The 17,801-nt window shown below is 38.1% G+C and overlaps 1 protein-coding gene across 1 annotated transcript; it reads right to left on the bottom strand.

Moving 5' to 3' along the window:
• Nucleotides 1-1,438: 1,438 nt before the first annotated feature.
• DRAM1 (DNA damage regulated autophagy modulator 1) lies at nt 1,439-16,318 on the bottom strand. The gene is made up of 7 exons (XM_023937016.2): nt 15,833-16,318; nt 9,905-9,972; nt 8,568-8,710; nt 6,584-6,761; nt 5,484-5,542; nt 4,086-4,178; nt 1,439-2,746 (listed from the first exon to the last, which is right to left on the bottom strand). The coding sequence occupies exons 1-7, from the start codon at nt 15,961-15,963 to the stop codon at nt 2,699-2,701; spliced, it is 720 nt and encodes a 239-aa protein (XP_023792784.1). The 5' UTR covers nt 15,964-16,318; the 3' UTR covers nt 1,439-2,698.
• Between the last annotated feature and the right edge of the window lie 1,483 nt (nt 16,319-17,801).

Below are 17,801 nucleotides of genomic sequence, written 5' to 3'. Positions count from 1 at the left end.
TGTGCAAACTGAGCAGACCAGAAACTAAAGTTTAATTTCTTAAGCTTAAGAGAAAAGCCAATGGTAAGGTCATCACTGGCTTAGTGCACATGGGAAGACAAAGCTGAGTAAGTAACAGTGTCCTAAAACCAAGGGGATTTTAGGTATTTTGAGTAGATAGTTTCATCCTTACATGATCTGGAGCTGTGACAGGGACCACAACAGCAGTATTTCATCAGCAGATCACGCTGCACAACCTAAAAAAATAAGCTTTTGCTCATTTTTGGATTTTTTTTTTAACTTTTGGAAGCAGTAGAATGGTTAAGCATAACCACTAAAAATAACAGCAATAATCATGTGATTTACTGTAGTTTATGCAAAAGGAATTACTCGATCACTCTTAATGGGCTGACAAAATAGAGAACATCATGCAGAGTAGATGATAAAAATATTTCTAGCATAGCTTCCAGCAGAAAAATTAGCCATTTTTTGTTGCTAAGAAATATGAAAATATAGAAAAAAAGGACCTGTAGCAAAGCAACAGAAATGTGCTGTGACACTATCTGTGCTAACCTCTAGAGATCACTTGCCTGTAAAAAATTAAAGTGCAGCACTTAACAAGAGTCAGCCACAGCTAAGTTATACCTTGCTAGAATATTTGGTAATTGCTTGCAACTTGTCAACTCACATTTCAACTGAAAAAAATAGTTAAGCTGTTGACTGAAAATCTGCTTGGAGCCATAGAGTAATCAAAGTGTTTTCAATAGTTGTTCACAAATAAAAAAACCGTAATAATAACAAATAAAAAAGTAATAATCCATTGCCTCTATCTGTATGTCAATGCAAGCTGAGGTCTTAGACCTAACAGATTTAATAAAAGGTGCACTATTGGTGCATTCTTTTGGCCATGAATATAACTCATTAAAATGTATCACCATAAAGCTCAGAAAAATGTGAAGGATTTCCTTCAGTACTTGAATTTACCTGTTGGCTTCAGGGAACAAGGTGATCTTGATTCAGCCACTTTCTCTGAAAATCTTTTTCCTTCCCTTTAGGATAATGTAAGCATTGTAAAAGTTGGCTATCATTTGAAATAACAACTTCAAGCTTCTTATGCTTTTGTTTATGAAAGCTAAGAATAAAAATCAATAAAAGAGTAATACACAATGTACTAGGAAGCCTTTTCTTAGCAGAGCCTTGAAAATAACATTATGCCACTTTTTGTGGTTGACAAACATTTTCTTTATGATCTTCACTTGAAAGAATGTGTTTCACTCACAGGGTACCCAATCAGCAAGACATAAGGTTCTTCCTTTAGTCAGTACTAGATTTGATTTTTAACTCGATTGTAGCTATAAACCTCTGCAAGATAACCTGATTACTATGGAAAGCAAATCTGACAGTGAAAACCACTTCTACTGTTTTTATCTGGAAGAACTTATAAAGAAAACATCAAGTCTTTAAGTTGTGAAACAGCTGAATTTAATACAGTTTAAAATACACATTTAAAAGAATTATCTACAGATGACTAATCTTAAGACATCACTCTCCAAAACACACATTAGTTAGTGGATATTAGCAACTGAAAATCATCAATATTTCTGCATAAACTGTGATAGTGTGGAAAACGTAATTTTCAGAGAATGTAAGTGACAACCAAGTTAATGCACTGAATGGAGGTGGTGAATCAGTCCATGAAAGAACCTTTTGCCTGCAGATACTTGTAACATCTGACTTTTCAATTAGGTCCTTTCTAAGTCTTTCATTACAGAAGTAACTCTATAGCAGCAAATATCCTCATTACAGATGCTCTTCAGGTTTTTTTTTTAATTCAGTTTTATGTATATAATACTCAAGCATTTATTTCTAAGCACCTGAAAACTACTGGTGTCTCTTATTATTTTCCATTCATTCCCAAAGACTTTTTTTGAGACTTTCTTCACTCCATTGTAGATTAAAACACAGGCTGGAAAATTCTGCTTTATATTAACCAAACTGTAATAGGATTTCTCTTTAGTACATCATGATTAAATGTAAATTTACTTTCTATTCCCACTTCCGTTTTTTGTTTCCTGTGGCCATCAGTGCATAAAAGGGAAAAAGGGGTGGATTTTTACAACATATACTGCAGTGATGATTTGAAAACATTCTTCAAGCAATATAGCTTAAATTTCTCTTAGGATTTGCATTTGCATTACAGTGCCCGGTATCAGAAATATGTAGCATAGTGTTGCCACCTGCAAACTTCAAATATCTTCAAACAAAGATCCTGCTCTCACCATCTTCTCCAGCCCTTGCACATTAACTGAGTAGGAATTCAGTCCTAGTGATTTCCATTGCCTTTACACTTCCCTCTTTGCAAAATGTACTTTCTCAGGTTTAAAACTAATGCTACTAATCACACTACAGCAAATTAAAAAGTACATATATGCCCAAAATGGAAGAGCTGAGATCAAGTCCTTGAGTGATTTTCCAGTGCTTCTAGATATTGCTTCTATTATAGTATTTTTAACATACTGAACCATACAAAAATTTTAAAATATTGCAAAAAGGCAGGAGGAACCCTGCTCTGAATTTTTAAAATCTTTTAGTGGTTGCTGGTGCAGAGTTAATGGCATGGGTTCTTAATACAACTGTATCAATCCCTGTCCCTCTGCCACTTTTTCTGTAAGTAAAAAGAAACCTAGAGTATTCATAGATATAAAATATTGGTTTTTCACTACCAGGAGTCTTCATGTATTTCTGTCGATATCCTTAAAGAAAATCTCTAAAAGAAAAATAAAGCAAGATCAGCTTAAGATAATTTAATTTTATCGTTCTGCCATATAAAGTACAAGGAGATGAAACAAAATAAAGGAAAAAAGTGTTAAAGTGAAATAAATACTGTGGGAAAATTAGAAAAAACTCTTACTTTTCTTAGAGTGTGGCAGGGTTTTTTAACTGAATTAATAGTTTGGTTTTCTCTGAGCACAGGTTATGACAAAAAGACAGTAGGGTAGAATCTAAAAAAAAATTTCTGCCATTGTCAAACATCAACATCAGATTCATGCTATTTTATGACCTGTGATTTAAAATGTCCACAATTCCATTTTGTTTAATTTCATCACTTTCTCTTATTTTCATAATATTTATATTTAGTAAAAGTTCTTATGTGTCTGAAGCAGAATTATGCACTAGGGATTATTGATCAATATTCTCAGAATCACTGCATTGTCCTGCAAGTCTCTATCTCCAAGGGAAGTGCCTGACTTTTGATAAAAGAGATGTCATCATATGCATAGACATCAGGGAGTGATGGACTGGCAAGAAATACCTCCCCCCAAGAATGATGTATTAAATTATTCACACATTTTGGAATAGTTCTTCAAAAATTCTGTCCATTTTAGAAGGCAATTATATACCTTTAAGATCATGTGTTGTGTAATTTTGAACAACTATTTTTTTTTCCAAGGGAAGTGGTTTTTTCTGCTGAACTTAGCTTTTTTGTTTTGTTTTGTTTCTTTAATTTACTTCTTTTTTAAATTAAGGAAAAGCCCTACAGCCATGGTCTATTCAGTACTAAGTCAAAACTAAACAGACATGGAAATGTTTGCTATTGTTTAGCAAAATATGTTAACTCTGAATCCAACTACTCAAAACAGAAGGCTTTTATTACATTAACACTTTTCCAAAAAATATTTCATATTCTTTGCACTGTGAGGAAACATCCAGCAAAATGTGTAAAACATCAATTGTTGAAATGCTTTGAATTATAATAAAAAATCCCTCAGGTACAAAGAAATGAAGTTTTAGTTGCATTATTTATCTTGTTATTATGTCACCTTTAGAGGGCCTCTTTCTACAAAAAAGATTGGTAAATAAGAACATATTCATTGACTTCTTAGTTTTCAAAAACAGACACATTGAACTATTAAACTGAATTTTATGTTTTATAATCAAGGGGGAGAATATTCATAATGTAAACAGAAATCAGTTCTGTGACTGGTAAAATTTGTTTCTGTATAGGTTTGATGCATCTATCTAGGTAAAGAATGGTAATTTTCTATTGCTTTTGTTGTTATAAAATTCATAGCACTTAGTCACTGCTAAAATATGTAGATACCAACCTGAAAATCTCTAATGAATGTTAAAAAGAAGAAGATGAAACCAAAGGCCACCGTCCATTCACAGATTGCACTCATAAAATGGTAAGTATAATCCTGATGGAATGAGACATAAAAAAATTTACAGATAAAACAACTAAACAAAATATGGGTGAAATGATATAGACATTTACTTCTGTAAATTCAACAAGTAAGATTTATGACTTGTCATTCCTGTTGTATAAAAGTCATTTCACATTTTGGTTGTACAGAATGGTGAGTAAATTTATCAAGGCTGCATGGATTACATTAAGTCTTGTAAGTAACATCAAAGGCAGTACAAGAAAACTACAATTAACACAAAACAAAACTCGAATATAACACAAACCTGAAAACATTCAGTTGTTACATTAAGATTACCAAAGTGCCCATGCTCCAAGCTTTGACTCAGAGCCACTGAGATCAGTAATTCTGAGCAAATTCTCAGCATGTTTTGAAATGGAGGGCTAGCCTTTATGACAGTTCCTGACAAGATTTTGTGTTCATAGAAAAACCTATGTCACATGGCACAAACAGAATGCAAAGTGTTTCTTCACATGCCATCAACAAATATGCCATCTGTTTCAGTAAAACATTTTTTTCATCCTTGCATTTCATAAAAACCCACAAAACCCCTGAAGATATTACTAAGATTGTCTAATTTGTGAAGATTTATCTCACAGCTGCCTTGCCACTGTTTGGTTGAAGTATATTTGTATTTGCTCAGTGTGCTCCTATTAAGCTGTTCAATCAGGATATACTCTCTGTATTATTTAATCTGTTTTTTGAACACCACCTTTTAGCAAAATTTATCCAAAAAGAAGAAATAGTTTCCGTAGCTGTCATTCGGAAAATACTGAAATCAATCCAAATACCTAAAATCAGCTTTAGTATGTTTTAGGTCAGACTCCAAATATTGATGGCAGTACCAAAGACTATTTAATAAGGAATGATAAAAAACTGAGAAAACTAATATTGTAAAAAACCTCAAAAAAAAACTTGGAGAAGTTAATTTTCAAACTCAAAGAAAATTGACTATAAAAGGAAGTAGAGTAACTAATTTCCAGAATACCTTTTACGTTGGGTTTTTTTTGTTTGTGTTTTTTTTTTTTTTGGTAGTCTTTTACCATGAGAAACTTTCAAATTCTTGGTGAAAATGAAAGTCTAATTCTTTGAAGATTGATCATCCATGACAAGTTTTCTTACCCACACCACAGACATCTTTCTAATGAAGAAGTGACTGGAGACCAGTATTGCACAAATCCATTTATGACAATGTACTATTTGAAGTCTCTGACATGTTTGTAATGCTTTAGGATGAATATAACAGCATTCCCCAAATAATGTCATACAAGATAAGTTGGCTACCTAGTAAGATTTTACCTTTTCACCTGGAGTCCAATCAATTTTTGTCATGGAAATTTTTGAAGCAAACACAATCACTGGGAAAAACAGTGTAAAGGAAACTATACAATATTAGTGAGTAAAAGTGAAAATGTCTGCTTACAAAAAAAAAAAAACAAACCAAAAACCAGACCATCTTCCCCTTCTGTAGCACAGGAGATCCTAAACAACCAGAATATCAAATCAAGGTATTAAGAATACAAGTAAATGAAACACATTATTACAAGGTAAGTGGTAGCAGCAATCAAAACGCATTTCTCCACAAATAAAGGTTTCTGTAGTTCTTTCTAAGTATAGTCAGGGTGAAACTCCAAAACTTAGGTGACATTTGTGGGAACAAGAACTGCGGGAGCAGATTCCTGCACTGCTGGAAGTGGAACAATGTTGGTTTCCAGTGATGCACGGTTAAGTGCCGCGATCTGTTTGTACAACTTCCTCTCAGGTCTGAGGCCCTCTTTCAAAGCCCTTTTGCAGCTGCTAAAACCAAAAGCAGGCTGTAGCTGGCTGACTCATGTGATGAGCTGCTGCAATCAGTTTTCAACTCTGGCAGATCACCCAAGGCCCATAAAATCAGTGAGATGACTGATTACAGCATGCCAAGGGAAAAGCCAGGAAGTTGTGCAATGTTCCTTTAAGAGAGGTGACTATTGAGGTCAAGCACCAAGCAACATGATCAAAATCATCTGCCTAGGCTTGTATGCCACCTGTGTTTTTAACTTCTGTGTGTTTGGTTCATTGTAGAAGCAGTGGTTCCCTTTTTCAGACCTTCCTCCCTGCTCTCCTTCAAGAGGAGGTTGGAAAGTTGCTCTAGCTTCACTAGATGTAGTGAATGATTCTGTGAAGAACACCAGGGCATTATTTTTAAATATACCACTGAAATCAGAGACAAAGCTTTGTAGAAGCCCCCAAAACTCATCTTTATGCTATTAAAGGTGTCTCAACATGCTATATTATATACACTAGAGACCCCTAAGTAAAGAGTGTGACCGCCTTTTTATTCTTTATCAGCAATGATTTAACTTAAAATGAAAACCATGAAGACATAAAGGGAAAACCATGGGATACACCGTAAAGGATACTGGGAATGAAAGCAATGCATGATGTGACAGATATGGCCATCCTTATGTGACACACAAAGTAAGTGTTCCACCGTGGGCTGGACTTGTAAGAGATTATAGACTGAAGTGTGATGTATACAACACCCGAGCCAAATGCCACCAAAGCTCCTATGTCATGGACACTGGGAACAGCCAGCTCCTGGAAAGAGAATCAGCACAATGCTTAGCTGCTGTTACCTGAAGAAACTAGCAGGTAGTGCACATGAACGTAAATTTTCTACACAACAGACTGATTCGAAGAACTAGACTGAATGCTAAGGAAATAATTTCTAATTCCAGCTTTGCTTTGATCTCCTGACTTGAAGCAACACCTGACCTTGAGCAAACCTCACATCCTTTTCATGTCTCAGTTATTCTGTTGGCAAATGGGGATTGGAATGTACGGTTCACTGGTTGTACATACGTGGTGAAAAGATTGAAGGCATGCAAGCCACCATTTCCAGTTTCCTGGGCAATTAAGGATCCTTGAAAATCTGCTAGATGCTAAGCATCTAATAGATCATTATGAGCATCTAATAGATTCTTATTATGCTCAGAACCCTTTCTACAAACTGCACTTAACATGGAAAGCAGGGTCAAAGCAGAGGAAATAGAAATAAGGTGAGGAAGTAGTTTATGCACTGGCAATGAGACACAACAGAGATTAGATAAGAACCAGTGTGATAACTGTCAAGGAATCCCTTTGGAAACTTTAGGATCAAAGTTTCTGCTTCCTTTACTCTCAAATTATTTTGCATTCCTGATTTGTCTTTTCCCTATTGAAGTCGAGTTTGTTTTCTATTTCAGTCAGGCACCATTCAACTTTTTTTTTTTTGTGCCACATATAAGTCTTATCAATAAGAACAGAGATGTTTTAAAGTAAAATATGATTAGAATAGACTGCAGTACCTTTGGTGTTTGCAATCCACACACACTGCTTGGATGCAAAGCTAAAAAGAGCAAGTTATCATCCTAAGGCAGAGGGGTTTTTTGTTTAAAAATACCATTTCTGTTACATGTTAAACTGTACTGGCTGTTGAAGCCCCAACAATCTTTATTTTCAATTTCTCTGTATGTCATCATGTCACTATGTGAGTACAATAGTATTTAACAAAATGTTCCAAGGTAGACCACCCTTTAAAAGAAATAATGTAGCTGTTTCCACATGTTTTAAGGCAGTATCTCAAGCTCCCTGCCAGTTAAATTTGATTATAGGCTGAAGCTTTCAGTGCAATTGTCCTAATACTTATGTCAGAAACTACCTAATTATACACTTTCTCACTAGAAGAGGTGAAATGAAGAATCTGTTTCAGTGCTTTTTCTCCCTATTGAATTTTCTTTCAGACACTGAGGTGTGGACTTTGGTTTGTAATGAGATGTCCAACCCTTTCTGGCAAAGTAAGCAGTAGTTCTACATGTCTCCATCAAAGGATAAAACATGTTATGCCATCTCCTGCAGACTCAAAAGTTTAACAGGCTGGTATTGTGCTCCATGCTCTAACCTGTCATACAAGATTAGTTTATTTTGTAGAAAATGCTGCTAGTGAGTGAGCCATCATTCAGCCAAAAATGCAGATGCTTTTGTTAGTCTGATTTATTCTGCCCTATCTGATTATGAGCAAACTAAACTTGGAATAGCAAAGCTTTTTGCATTCAAATTTTCAGAGGAAAAAAAATCCAGAAAAATATAAAAATCCATATAGTACAGACAAGTACTGTTACAAGACAAGTACACAGAAAACTCCTCAATGGCATAACTGCATAAGCAAAAATTCTCACGTATAGGGAGGAAACAATCTGTTGCTGTAAAGCTACTGAAAAAAGACAAGAGCAAGAAAGGCATTCTTACTCCATTTTCCAAGGATCCACATGAGCATAATGTTAATCACTGTTATCTACTTGAAACTTTTAATGGTAAAACAATCTTATTTTATTTTCATGTTTGTTATGAAATTTACGGTCATACCTGAAAAGTTGCAACTATGCCCATTCCAGTGCAGCCCATCAATCCCACACACAACGTAAACATATTGCATGAAGACCAAACAAAGTGTGATGATTCATTCTGCTTCTCTATTAATAAATATCTGATGTACATTGTAATTGCAGCTGAAAAAACAACAACAACAAAAAGTGTTTTGTTCAATAATCAGATATTGATTACATTTTAACACCTTTTTCTGTAACACATGACATGCAGAATAAAATTGTAAACATAATACAATAAATAATACTACCTTTAACTCTACTGGAATGAATAAGTTAATTCAGATGAACTTTCAGATAGAACTTCAACATTATCTTTGTCTCAAAATTGCACATTATTGCTATCTAGAACTAACTGCACATCATTTGAAGAAAAGCACTAATTTAAATCCCATTCTCCTGGGTGTTTTGGGCACAGAGGCATTGCCATTCCATGTTAGGAACAGATGTCACAGGGAGATAAGAACTATAGGATGGAAGTGGGAGGCTTTATTCTGCTCTGAGATGCAGTCTTGTACCAGAACTACGTCTCCTTATAATGGATGGTCTGAAGAATTAATTCCTTTTTGCAGAGTCACTGCATGCCTGGCCTTAATATGCAGGTCACTCCTGGCAAACACCTGTACTGAATTAGGAAATCATGGTTCTTCGGGATACGGTGAGGTGTAGGCTGAATTCCACAGTTCCATAACACAGAACTCAGTTTCAGCCTCTCTACAATTGGGAAAATAAACCAGGTAACTTTGCCCAGGCACAATGAGGGTGCATAAGCACGCCAAGATAGTGTGACTGAATGAGGCTCTTGTAAAAGGTAAAATATGTGATGGCCTTAAGGCCATCATAGCTGCATATATACAGAGGTACCCAGCTCTTGATCCTCCATCCTATAAAAGATAATAGAAAATGCCAAACTTCCTGACTCACATCAGTCATTTTGTAGAGAAGTAGGCACGTTGTGGAGAAAACCAGGTGTTGTTTCAACACTGTTCTTCCCTTTGCTGCAGCATCTTAGAACCTAAAGTTCCCCTACATCAGAGTTTTTGCAGAGTAATTATGCCATCTTTGTTTCACTTCTATTTCCAGGGTATTGAGTACTTTGCACTGATTAGATGCTCTGAGGAGACACAAGTGCCTCTAAGCCTGCCCTGGCTGCTAAGGACCCAGCTCTCCAGGTATTACTTACATCTACCTGATACTGCCATTTGACCATGGAGAAGTTTTTCTGCAGAATACTGAATACATTTCTGTAATTAAAGCAGGCAGCTTTCACTAATTCTCATTTCTTCATTCTATTCAACCCAAATACCTTATACATACCTAGAAGTGCTGAAATATTAATCATAAAACCAAAGACACCGCTCTCCGGAGGTTTAGTTCCAGTGTCACTAAAGCAGGAAGAGAGACAAATTAAAAGTTAATTGAGACCTGTGAAACATAAATGAGACAATTGAAATCTCAAGAGAAATATAACTTATGTGAACAGCTGCTGTGTGTGTAAAGCAATTCATCTTCTGCTGCACACTTAGCCTCCATTTGTAGTAGAGAATCCTTCTTTACAAGAAGAAAGCATATTTTGAAAGCATACTCTTGGAACTGTATTTCCTCTTTTTCTGAATGCAATATGCAAAGATGTGACAGACCTGTACTTTGCTCATGAATGACATGATTCCATAAATGACATTTTAGAATTACTGTTTCTTTTATCTGCTAAATTAACACTGTGATAGAGTGAAATATATCTAATGGCAGTCACTGTCTTCAGATGTGAGAGAACTGGGTTTAATTTCCTTAAAAGGACTTCACCCTATGAGAGAAATTGTGTTCCAGTGCCCAGGAATGTTCCTAGCAACTGTTTAATTTACTAATGCAGATACAGCTTAAGAGTACTCTATCTCCAAGGTGTTGTCTCTTGTGATGAAACACTTCACCTATTATAATTAGAATAATTAGAAGTTCACTGAAACAGAGTGTGAGAATATCTACAGAATTTATATACATATCTACATGCGTGTCTATATATATGAAAAATGTAATGTATACAAAATATTTGTTATGTAGAAAATGGAACACTTTCACCATAGTCCTTTTCCCTCTTTTCCCTACATATGTGCAAACACTCAGCTCAGAAAATACCCTGTCCTCACAAAATGAACATACTCCTGGGAGTATTTGGGCCCAAGTCCCCTCAAGCAGGACTCTTCTATGGGAGGTAAATGCTCTGTTGAAAGAACAGTACTATGATCTTGCCACTTCTTTGTACTATTGTTTCTTCTCTGATGTCTTCTTTTTCCTATTTAACATACAACCAGTTGATATTTATTTGATCAGGTTCTATTGGTCAAGCAAATGGAGAACATCTAGTTCTTCAATCTTTACATGATTTGGGTGTAAGCTAAGTTTTCAGTTACTGGGCAGTACCAAGAGTCAGGATAGGATGTTTGAACAGAGGCACCCAAAAACTCTAATAACAGGTGTGTGAACACGTAAGGGTTTTAGCTAATGCCAACGTTTAGTGGACGCTGAGCAAGGATTCTGAGAACAAGCCTTTCTCCTGGAGTGGGAGTGCCGGTGCTGGAGGGTAGGAAGGTTCTGCAGAGGGATCTGGGCAGAATGGATTGATGGGCCAAGATGAGTGGTAGGAAGTTCAGCAATACCAGGGTCTGGGTCCTACACTTTGGCCACAGCGACCCCAGGCAGAGCTGCAGGCTGGGGAGCAGTGGCTGGAAAGCTGCCCAGCAGAGAAGAGCTTGGGAGTGCTGGTTTGACAGCAGCTGCAAATGAGCCAGGGTCACCAAGAAGGCCAGTGGTATCCTGGCTTGTATCAGCACCAGTGTGGCCACCAGGAGCAGGGTAGTGATGGTCCCTCTGTTCTTGTATCTGGTGAGGCCACATCTCAAGTGCAGTTGTGAGTTTGGGCCCCTCACTACAAGGAAGACCCTGAGGGGCTGGAGCCCTCAGAGAAGGGCAACAGAGCTTGGGAAGAGTCTGGAGCACAAGTCTGATGAGAAGCAGCTGAGGGAGCTGCATCTGTTTAGCACAGAGAGGAGGAGAGAAGGATATTGGGTGACCTTATCACTCTACAACCACCTGAAAGGAGGGTGTAGCCAGGTGGGGGTTGGCCTCTTAGGTAGCAAGCAATAGAACAAGAAGAAATGGCCTCAAGTTGTGCCAGGGAAGATTTAAATTGGATGTAAGGAAAAACTTCCCCACAGAAGGGGTGGGGACACTGGAATGAACTGCCCAGAGGGGTGGTGGAGTCACCATCCCTGGAGGTGCTAAAGGAAAGCCTGGCCTTGGTGCCATGGTCTGGTTGACATGGTGGAGTTCAGTCTTAGGCTGGACTCAATAACCTCAGAGGTTTTTTCCAACCTATGTTGGTTCTGTGATTCTGTATATAATGGGACAAGTAGGAACTAGCTAGGAATATTTTTTTGTGTCATTCAAGAAGATGAATATTCTTCATCCCAGCAGTGAGGCTGGATTAGGTTTCAGTGCTAAGATTCGGAAGCTACCACTGAGTACAGCCAAAATGACCTCAGCATGAATGCTCTCCACACACAAAAGAGAAAGCACTCTCTACTTAAGCAATCACTTTCAAGGATTTTGATAATTTTGTTAAGTTCAGGACAGAAGAGTATGACCATCTCAAATGACTTGATTACTTTAGAAATTCATGTTTGCTCTCCAGCCCCTTCTATATTATAGAAGGATTTGTTTAAGCAAAGTTGCTAAGATGATTTACAAGCAACAGGAGGAAGCTTAGGATAAAGGTAGGATCTTTTTCTATGAAAAGCAAATTAAAAAAAAAAAATAGAGAAAATTAATATACGACTTTTTACTAGATTGGTTCCAAATTCTCATACAACAAAAGTTTGGACCAGGCTTTTACACATATTTTTACAATATATCAGGCATTAGGAATCCCTATTCACATGAATTTTCTTGTTGTAATGCTTTCTGAAGACTTGTTCCAGCTTGTACTCTGTATTAATCTTGTTTCTCTTTGACAGCAAAATTGATGAAAAGAGTAAACTAAGTATTTTTTTCGTTTGTTTGACACACCTGAAAACCATCACAATTCATGTTTCATTTAGCCCATTTTTTAACCTTGAATTTATTTTTTTCCTCTTGTTTCTGGGGTGTTTTCATCAACACAACAAAGGAGTCCATTTAAAACGTGGGCCACTTGTGACAATCTTCAAGGACTTTTTCAAATCAGAAACCACTCTGTGGTAAGTAGAGGACTGTAATCACTTCAAAGCTTTTGAAGGGGTTTAGGTGAGAAGAGAATGGAATTGGCACACACATGGAAAGCCATTTGAAGTTCTTGGAACACATCTTAAGAGCAATCCAAATAGCCTGAAATTGCACTGAACTCCATTTTTTAACAAAATATTTTCTCATGCTGAAGTTTTATAGGTGATTTTTGCTGTTGTGGATTTTTAAACTCAACAATCTTAAACTATTCATACCAGGAATATTATATCACAATCTATTTACAAAGTACTGTGCCAGATTTTAAGGACACTATCTTCTTAATGATGTATTTTCCATTAAAAATCCCTGGAGCTAAATGAGGATTTGGGTTCATACTCATTTTTCTTCAGGTTTGCTCCTTTGGAAAAAAAGGTTAGCCAAAAAAAAAAAAAAAAAAAAAGGGTATTAATGTCTGTCCCCTATCTTTCATGGGGAAAAAAAAAAGGAAATGGTATATTTGAAATAAAAACGTGCTCACATATTTGAGTTGGTGCATAGGTGAGCTCAACCACCAAGGAAAAGATGAAGAACCCTATATGGAAATGACAGCATTTGTGTCACCATCTCATGCAGTAGAATTTTAAAAACAAACAGTCTTCTGAAGAGTGGAAAGACAAGAAGGTTAAGGAGACAAAGAATAAATATTTTAGGACCAAAGGACTCATCATTGAGTTTCCTTTGGAGCCATCATAAACTATTTCTCTTCAAACTGAAGTCCCAAATTTTTAAAATAGGAAGATTTCATTCTACCTACAGGGATTCTGATTTCTCCAGAGGTACCATCTGGTATCAAATACCTTCAGGAAAATATCCTTTACTGTTTCACTGAGAATTCAAGAAAGCACACAGCCATCCCAGAACACCCAAATTGGTTTGGATTTTGAGCAGTATGAGGAACAGGACTAATTTGGGCACAACCTTGTCATCTTTTAGGAGCCACCTGCTAGAAAACACAAAATCATATTAATTTTATCTACCAAGAAATGTATTTATATGGTTTACTTGATGAAACATTAGCACAGCCTCCATGACAAATTTAGGTGTGGTCTCTTGCTGTAACAGCTGCTACATTGTAAGCAAATAAAATTAATGTTGCTTCAAGGCATACACAGAGAACTTGGGGAATGTATATAAAAATTACAGAAATGTTGAAATAAAGTTTGTCAATATTCTTCTTTGTGAACCTGGAATTTCCCCATATGAGCTCTATTTAATTTTTATAGTTCATTGTAAGATATTGCACAACTGAAATGTTGCAACATTCTTCCTCTTTTTTAACACTCTTAGTTTTACTAAATCACATTCTCAATCACATGATTCAGATTCTTAGGCTAAAGCAATGACCTGAAAATTAAGAATATGAAAATGGTATGACTATTGTCCTGAGTACTTAGAAGAAAACCTTGCATTATTCCCAAGTGCATCTTCTAAGAAGTTCTTATGCTTAGACCATGTGCCTTTAGAATTGTTGCAGGTGCTTCACCAATAGTCAATGTATATCCTTATAGTCCAAATTCAGTATCAAAAGGATGTAACATAAACAAGACTTTTAAAAAGCTTTTCTAGTAAATGCAGAGAGTCTGAAATGTGAGTGGGAATCACTGGTGCAGCCTCTTATGTCTTTGTTTTGTTTAGGTTTTTTAGGGCATATGGACTTTTATTGAGATTTGATAGTTAAAGGATAAGAACATTGTTATCTGGGAGCTACTCCATTAAGTTGATATAACTATGGCAGCCAAGATACATTCATTAGAGTTGTACAGTTGTGAGTTAAAGGTTTGGTCCATTCCTTTTAGAATGAATGACAAAATTAAGATACCTGGGCTGTCAAAAACGTAACTGCAAACAAAACTATACATAAAAAACCGCATCCTGTTCTCTCATATATTTTATTCTATGACATGGCTTCAATATAAGAAACATAATTTGTCAAATTATCTCAAAATATTTCTAAACACAAATCATGTACAGTTATATCAAATTATTTATTTTTGTTAGTTAATAATGGATAGATTGCACTGATCACAAGCACTTTTGTGTTAGCAAAGCTTTGTGTGTAATCAAGGATGAGCAGTAGGGTATTTGTTCAAGTACAAGAACAAGGCTTTCCGAGAGCTTTCCAGATCTGTGCTGAGTTTAAAAGTTTTGCTAATATAAGCATGAAGCCCAACTTTCTCTGGCTTAATCTGAATGAAATTCAGCTATCTTGTGGGTTGTGGTGTCATTTGCTCTTGGCTATGATGACAAACCCTAATTTTCAATCAAATTTTCTTGTATGTGCCAATCGGGTTAGCAGTCTTCTGAAATTATGCATGTCTAAAAAGTCCTTCAAGGAATTAGGTCTAGATGTATCTTCAAAGATATATTTTAAAACCTTGTTTAGATCTTCTGTATGTCAGACACACCCTTAGATTTCTGGCTAACCTTCAATATACTGAGAGATAAATACTAACATTTTCATAGTTTTGATTTAAATGTTAACATAAGCCATACATAAAGAACGATTTATACAGAATTGCACTTAAATGAAAAAGGTTATAGAAAAGAGATGCCAGACATCTCTTGGGAAGTCTTTTAAACCCATTGGTCCTATAGTGAAATATAAAAAATGCATGCAAAAGCCATCACAGGGCTTTGAGTCCAGTCATCCTCCCGTGCACTTTGGCCTAGTTCTGGAGTTCTACAAACAAAATTACACTTCCACCATGTAATTGTCAAGCTTTTTCTAGGATCAGGCCTGCGCTGGCTGCAGCAGAAAACTTTCGTGTCCTTTCCACCGTGCCTCCGGCGTCTGTGTGCTGCGGCTCCCGGAGGCGCTAGAGGTGTGATGGGTGCCGGGAGTGCCCGACGTGTCCCCCTGTCCCCGAGAGGCCCCGCCGCCACCGCCTCTCCTCCCCTGGGGACCCCACGCTCCCTCCGGGAAGCCCCTCAGGCCGCCGCCCATGGTCACACACACAAGCCCCGCACCTCGGCCGCTCCCCGCCTCACCTGATGTAGGGGACGAGGGGCTCGACGTGCCCCGCCAGCACGGCCATCACATAGGAGATGATGAAGGCGGCCGAGGACCAGCTGACGAGCAAAGCGGGCACGAAAGCCACGCCGGGCATGCAGCACGGCATGGCCGGCGGCTGCCCTGCCCGGGGTGTCGGCAGCTGGGCGGCAGCGCCCCGCAGTCAGGGCCCGGCAGCGGGGAGTGGCGGGGCGCATCCGCGCTCCCCACGCGGCTCCGTGCCCCCGGCAGCCCCGGGATGCCCGGCCGAGCGCTGCCTTCCCTTCGCTTTCGCTTCTCCGCCGCGCTCCCCGCCCCCGACGGCGGCGGAGAGCCAGGGACAGCCGGGGGCCCCTTCGCCCTTCGCCGCAGGCACCTGAAGCTCTCCGGAGAGTTTGCGGCTGCAGGAAGTCTCCCCGCAGCCCGGGCCCCGTCGCTGCCGGCTCTCCGGGCCGCACACGCCCCGTCGGGGCAGGGAGGAGGGCGGTGAGATGCTGCCGGGGAGTGCTCTCGCCCACCGGGGTCTGCGGGTCGTGCCCGCGGCTTGTGCCTTCACACTCGTCTTTAAAAGGGCTAAAAATGGGGCCCGGTGTGAGCTCTTCGCAGCTCGCCGGCCGGGGAGCGGCCGTGGGGGCATGGAAACAGGATCAGAAACTGTGCAGGTCCCGTTACCGAGTCCTGTACACACCTCATCCGCCCCGGACTTTCGTTTCAAACACATAACGCAGCCTTGATTTGCAAATCTTCCCTGAGATTCACTTTCCCGCGTGCTTAGTGGGAAACTACCGTTTAATTCAAAATCATGCCACGATCAGCATTTTCACTTCGGTTTAACCTGAAGTCACGGGCAATCTGTCAAGGGCGTTTCTGTTTCCTTTGATTGTTTGTAGTTACCAGCCTTCCAAACCAACATCTCAGCTCAAGGTCACCATCCTGCTACACGTGTGTGTGTGCATCCTCTGCCTCTCCCCCTGAGGATGTACGGAGGGTCCTGCCTTCGGTGCACATTCCCTGCGGTGGATGCACACAAGGTGAATACTTGCTGTGCCTTTGAAGGTATCAGGAAGGGAGACAGAAATGAAATAAAAGGACTAGGGATACTATATCTTAATGCAAGTAGAGAAAAGTAATAAAAAAAACTATTCTACCATTGAGTCTGGAGGTAGTCTACAACCTTCTTCTTGGCAGTAGCAAGTTGATCATGTTCTTAACACATAAATAGAGCATAATAGTTCACATCGTGCCACAAATTCATAATTCACATTTCCACGGCTGATTTCCTTTCTAGTAGTTTTGAGTGACAGGAATTTCTGACTGGAAGAACACATTTATTTCTCTTTATGTTAAAGGTGAAAAAACGATGGAAGGGAGCTAATGTTTGAGCTGTCATGATATGCTGGTTTAAAATTTTCTGTTTAATTATGCCTCAATATCAGGTATCTTTTTTTTTTTCCTCTTGAAACAGAAGATTAAATAAATACTGTACAAGAACTAAATCTAGTCTCTTTGGTAAATAAACAGATGGCAGAAACATATCTATGGTACATTTACAGCAGTAGGATTTTAATTTTTTGTGTGTCAGTAATTTATTATTTTGGTTTGCTTGCTCCCTTGCAAAAAGAGGATTACTTCATTTTAGTTCATCAACATTTAAGTCACATTGTTGGAAAATGTTCAATCCACAGTTCTGCAAGTTCCTTGTACTACCTTTAGTTTTGTAAGTAGTAAATAAATTACTCTTAAGTGTGAGTTGAGTACTTAAATTATTCACATGACTTTTTGAAAGTGCCTGAACACGATCTGGAGTGAAAGAAAAGGACACATTTGGCTCAAGCAGGTGGCAACTGACTGACTGGGCATCACTAGAAAAGGCTTTCATTGCTATGTAAACATTTATTGCAGCTCACGTGATGTTTAATTTTCTTTATGATTTTATTGTAGAAGGAAGTCAGTAACAACATACAATTT

Source organism: Cyanistes caeruleus, chromosome 4 (genome assembly GCF_971803275.1).
Source record: "Cyanistes caeruleus chromosome 4, bCyaCae1.hap1.1, whole genome shotgun sequence".
Classification (NCBI taxonomy): Eukaryota; Metazoa; Chordata; class Aves; order Passeriformes; family Paridae; genus Cyanistes; species Cyanistes caeruleus.
This window is presented reverse-complemented; position numbering and strand designations above follow the sequence as displayed.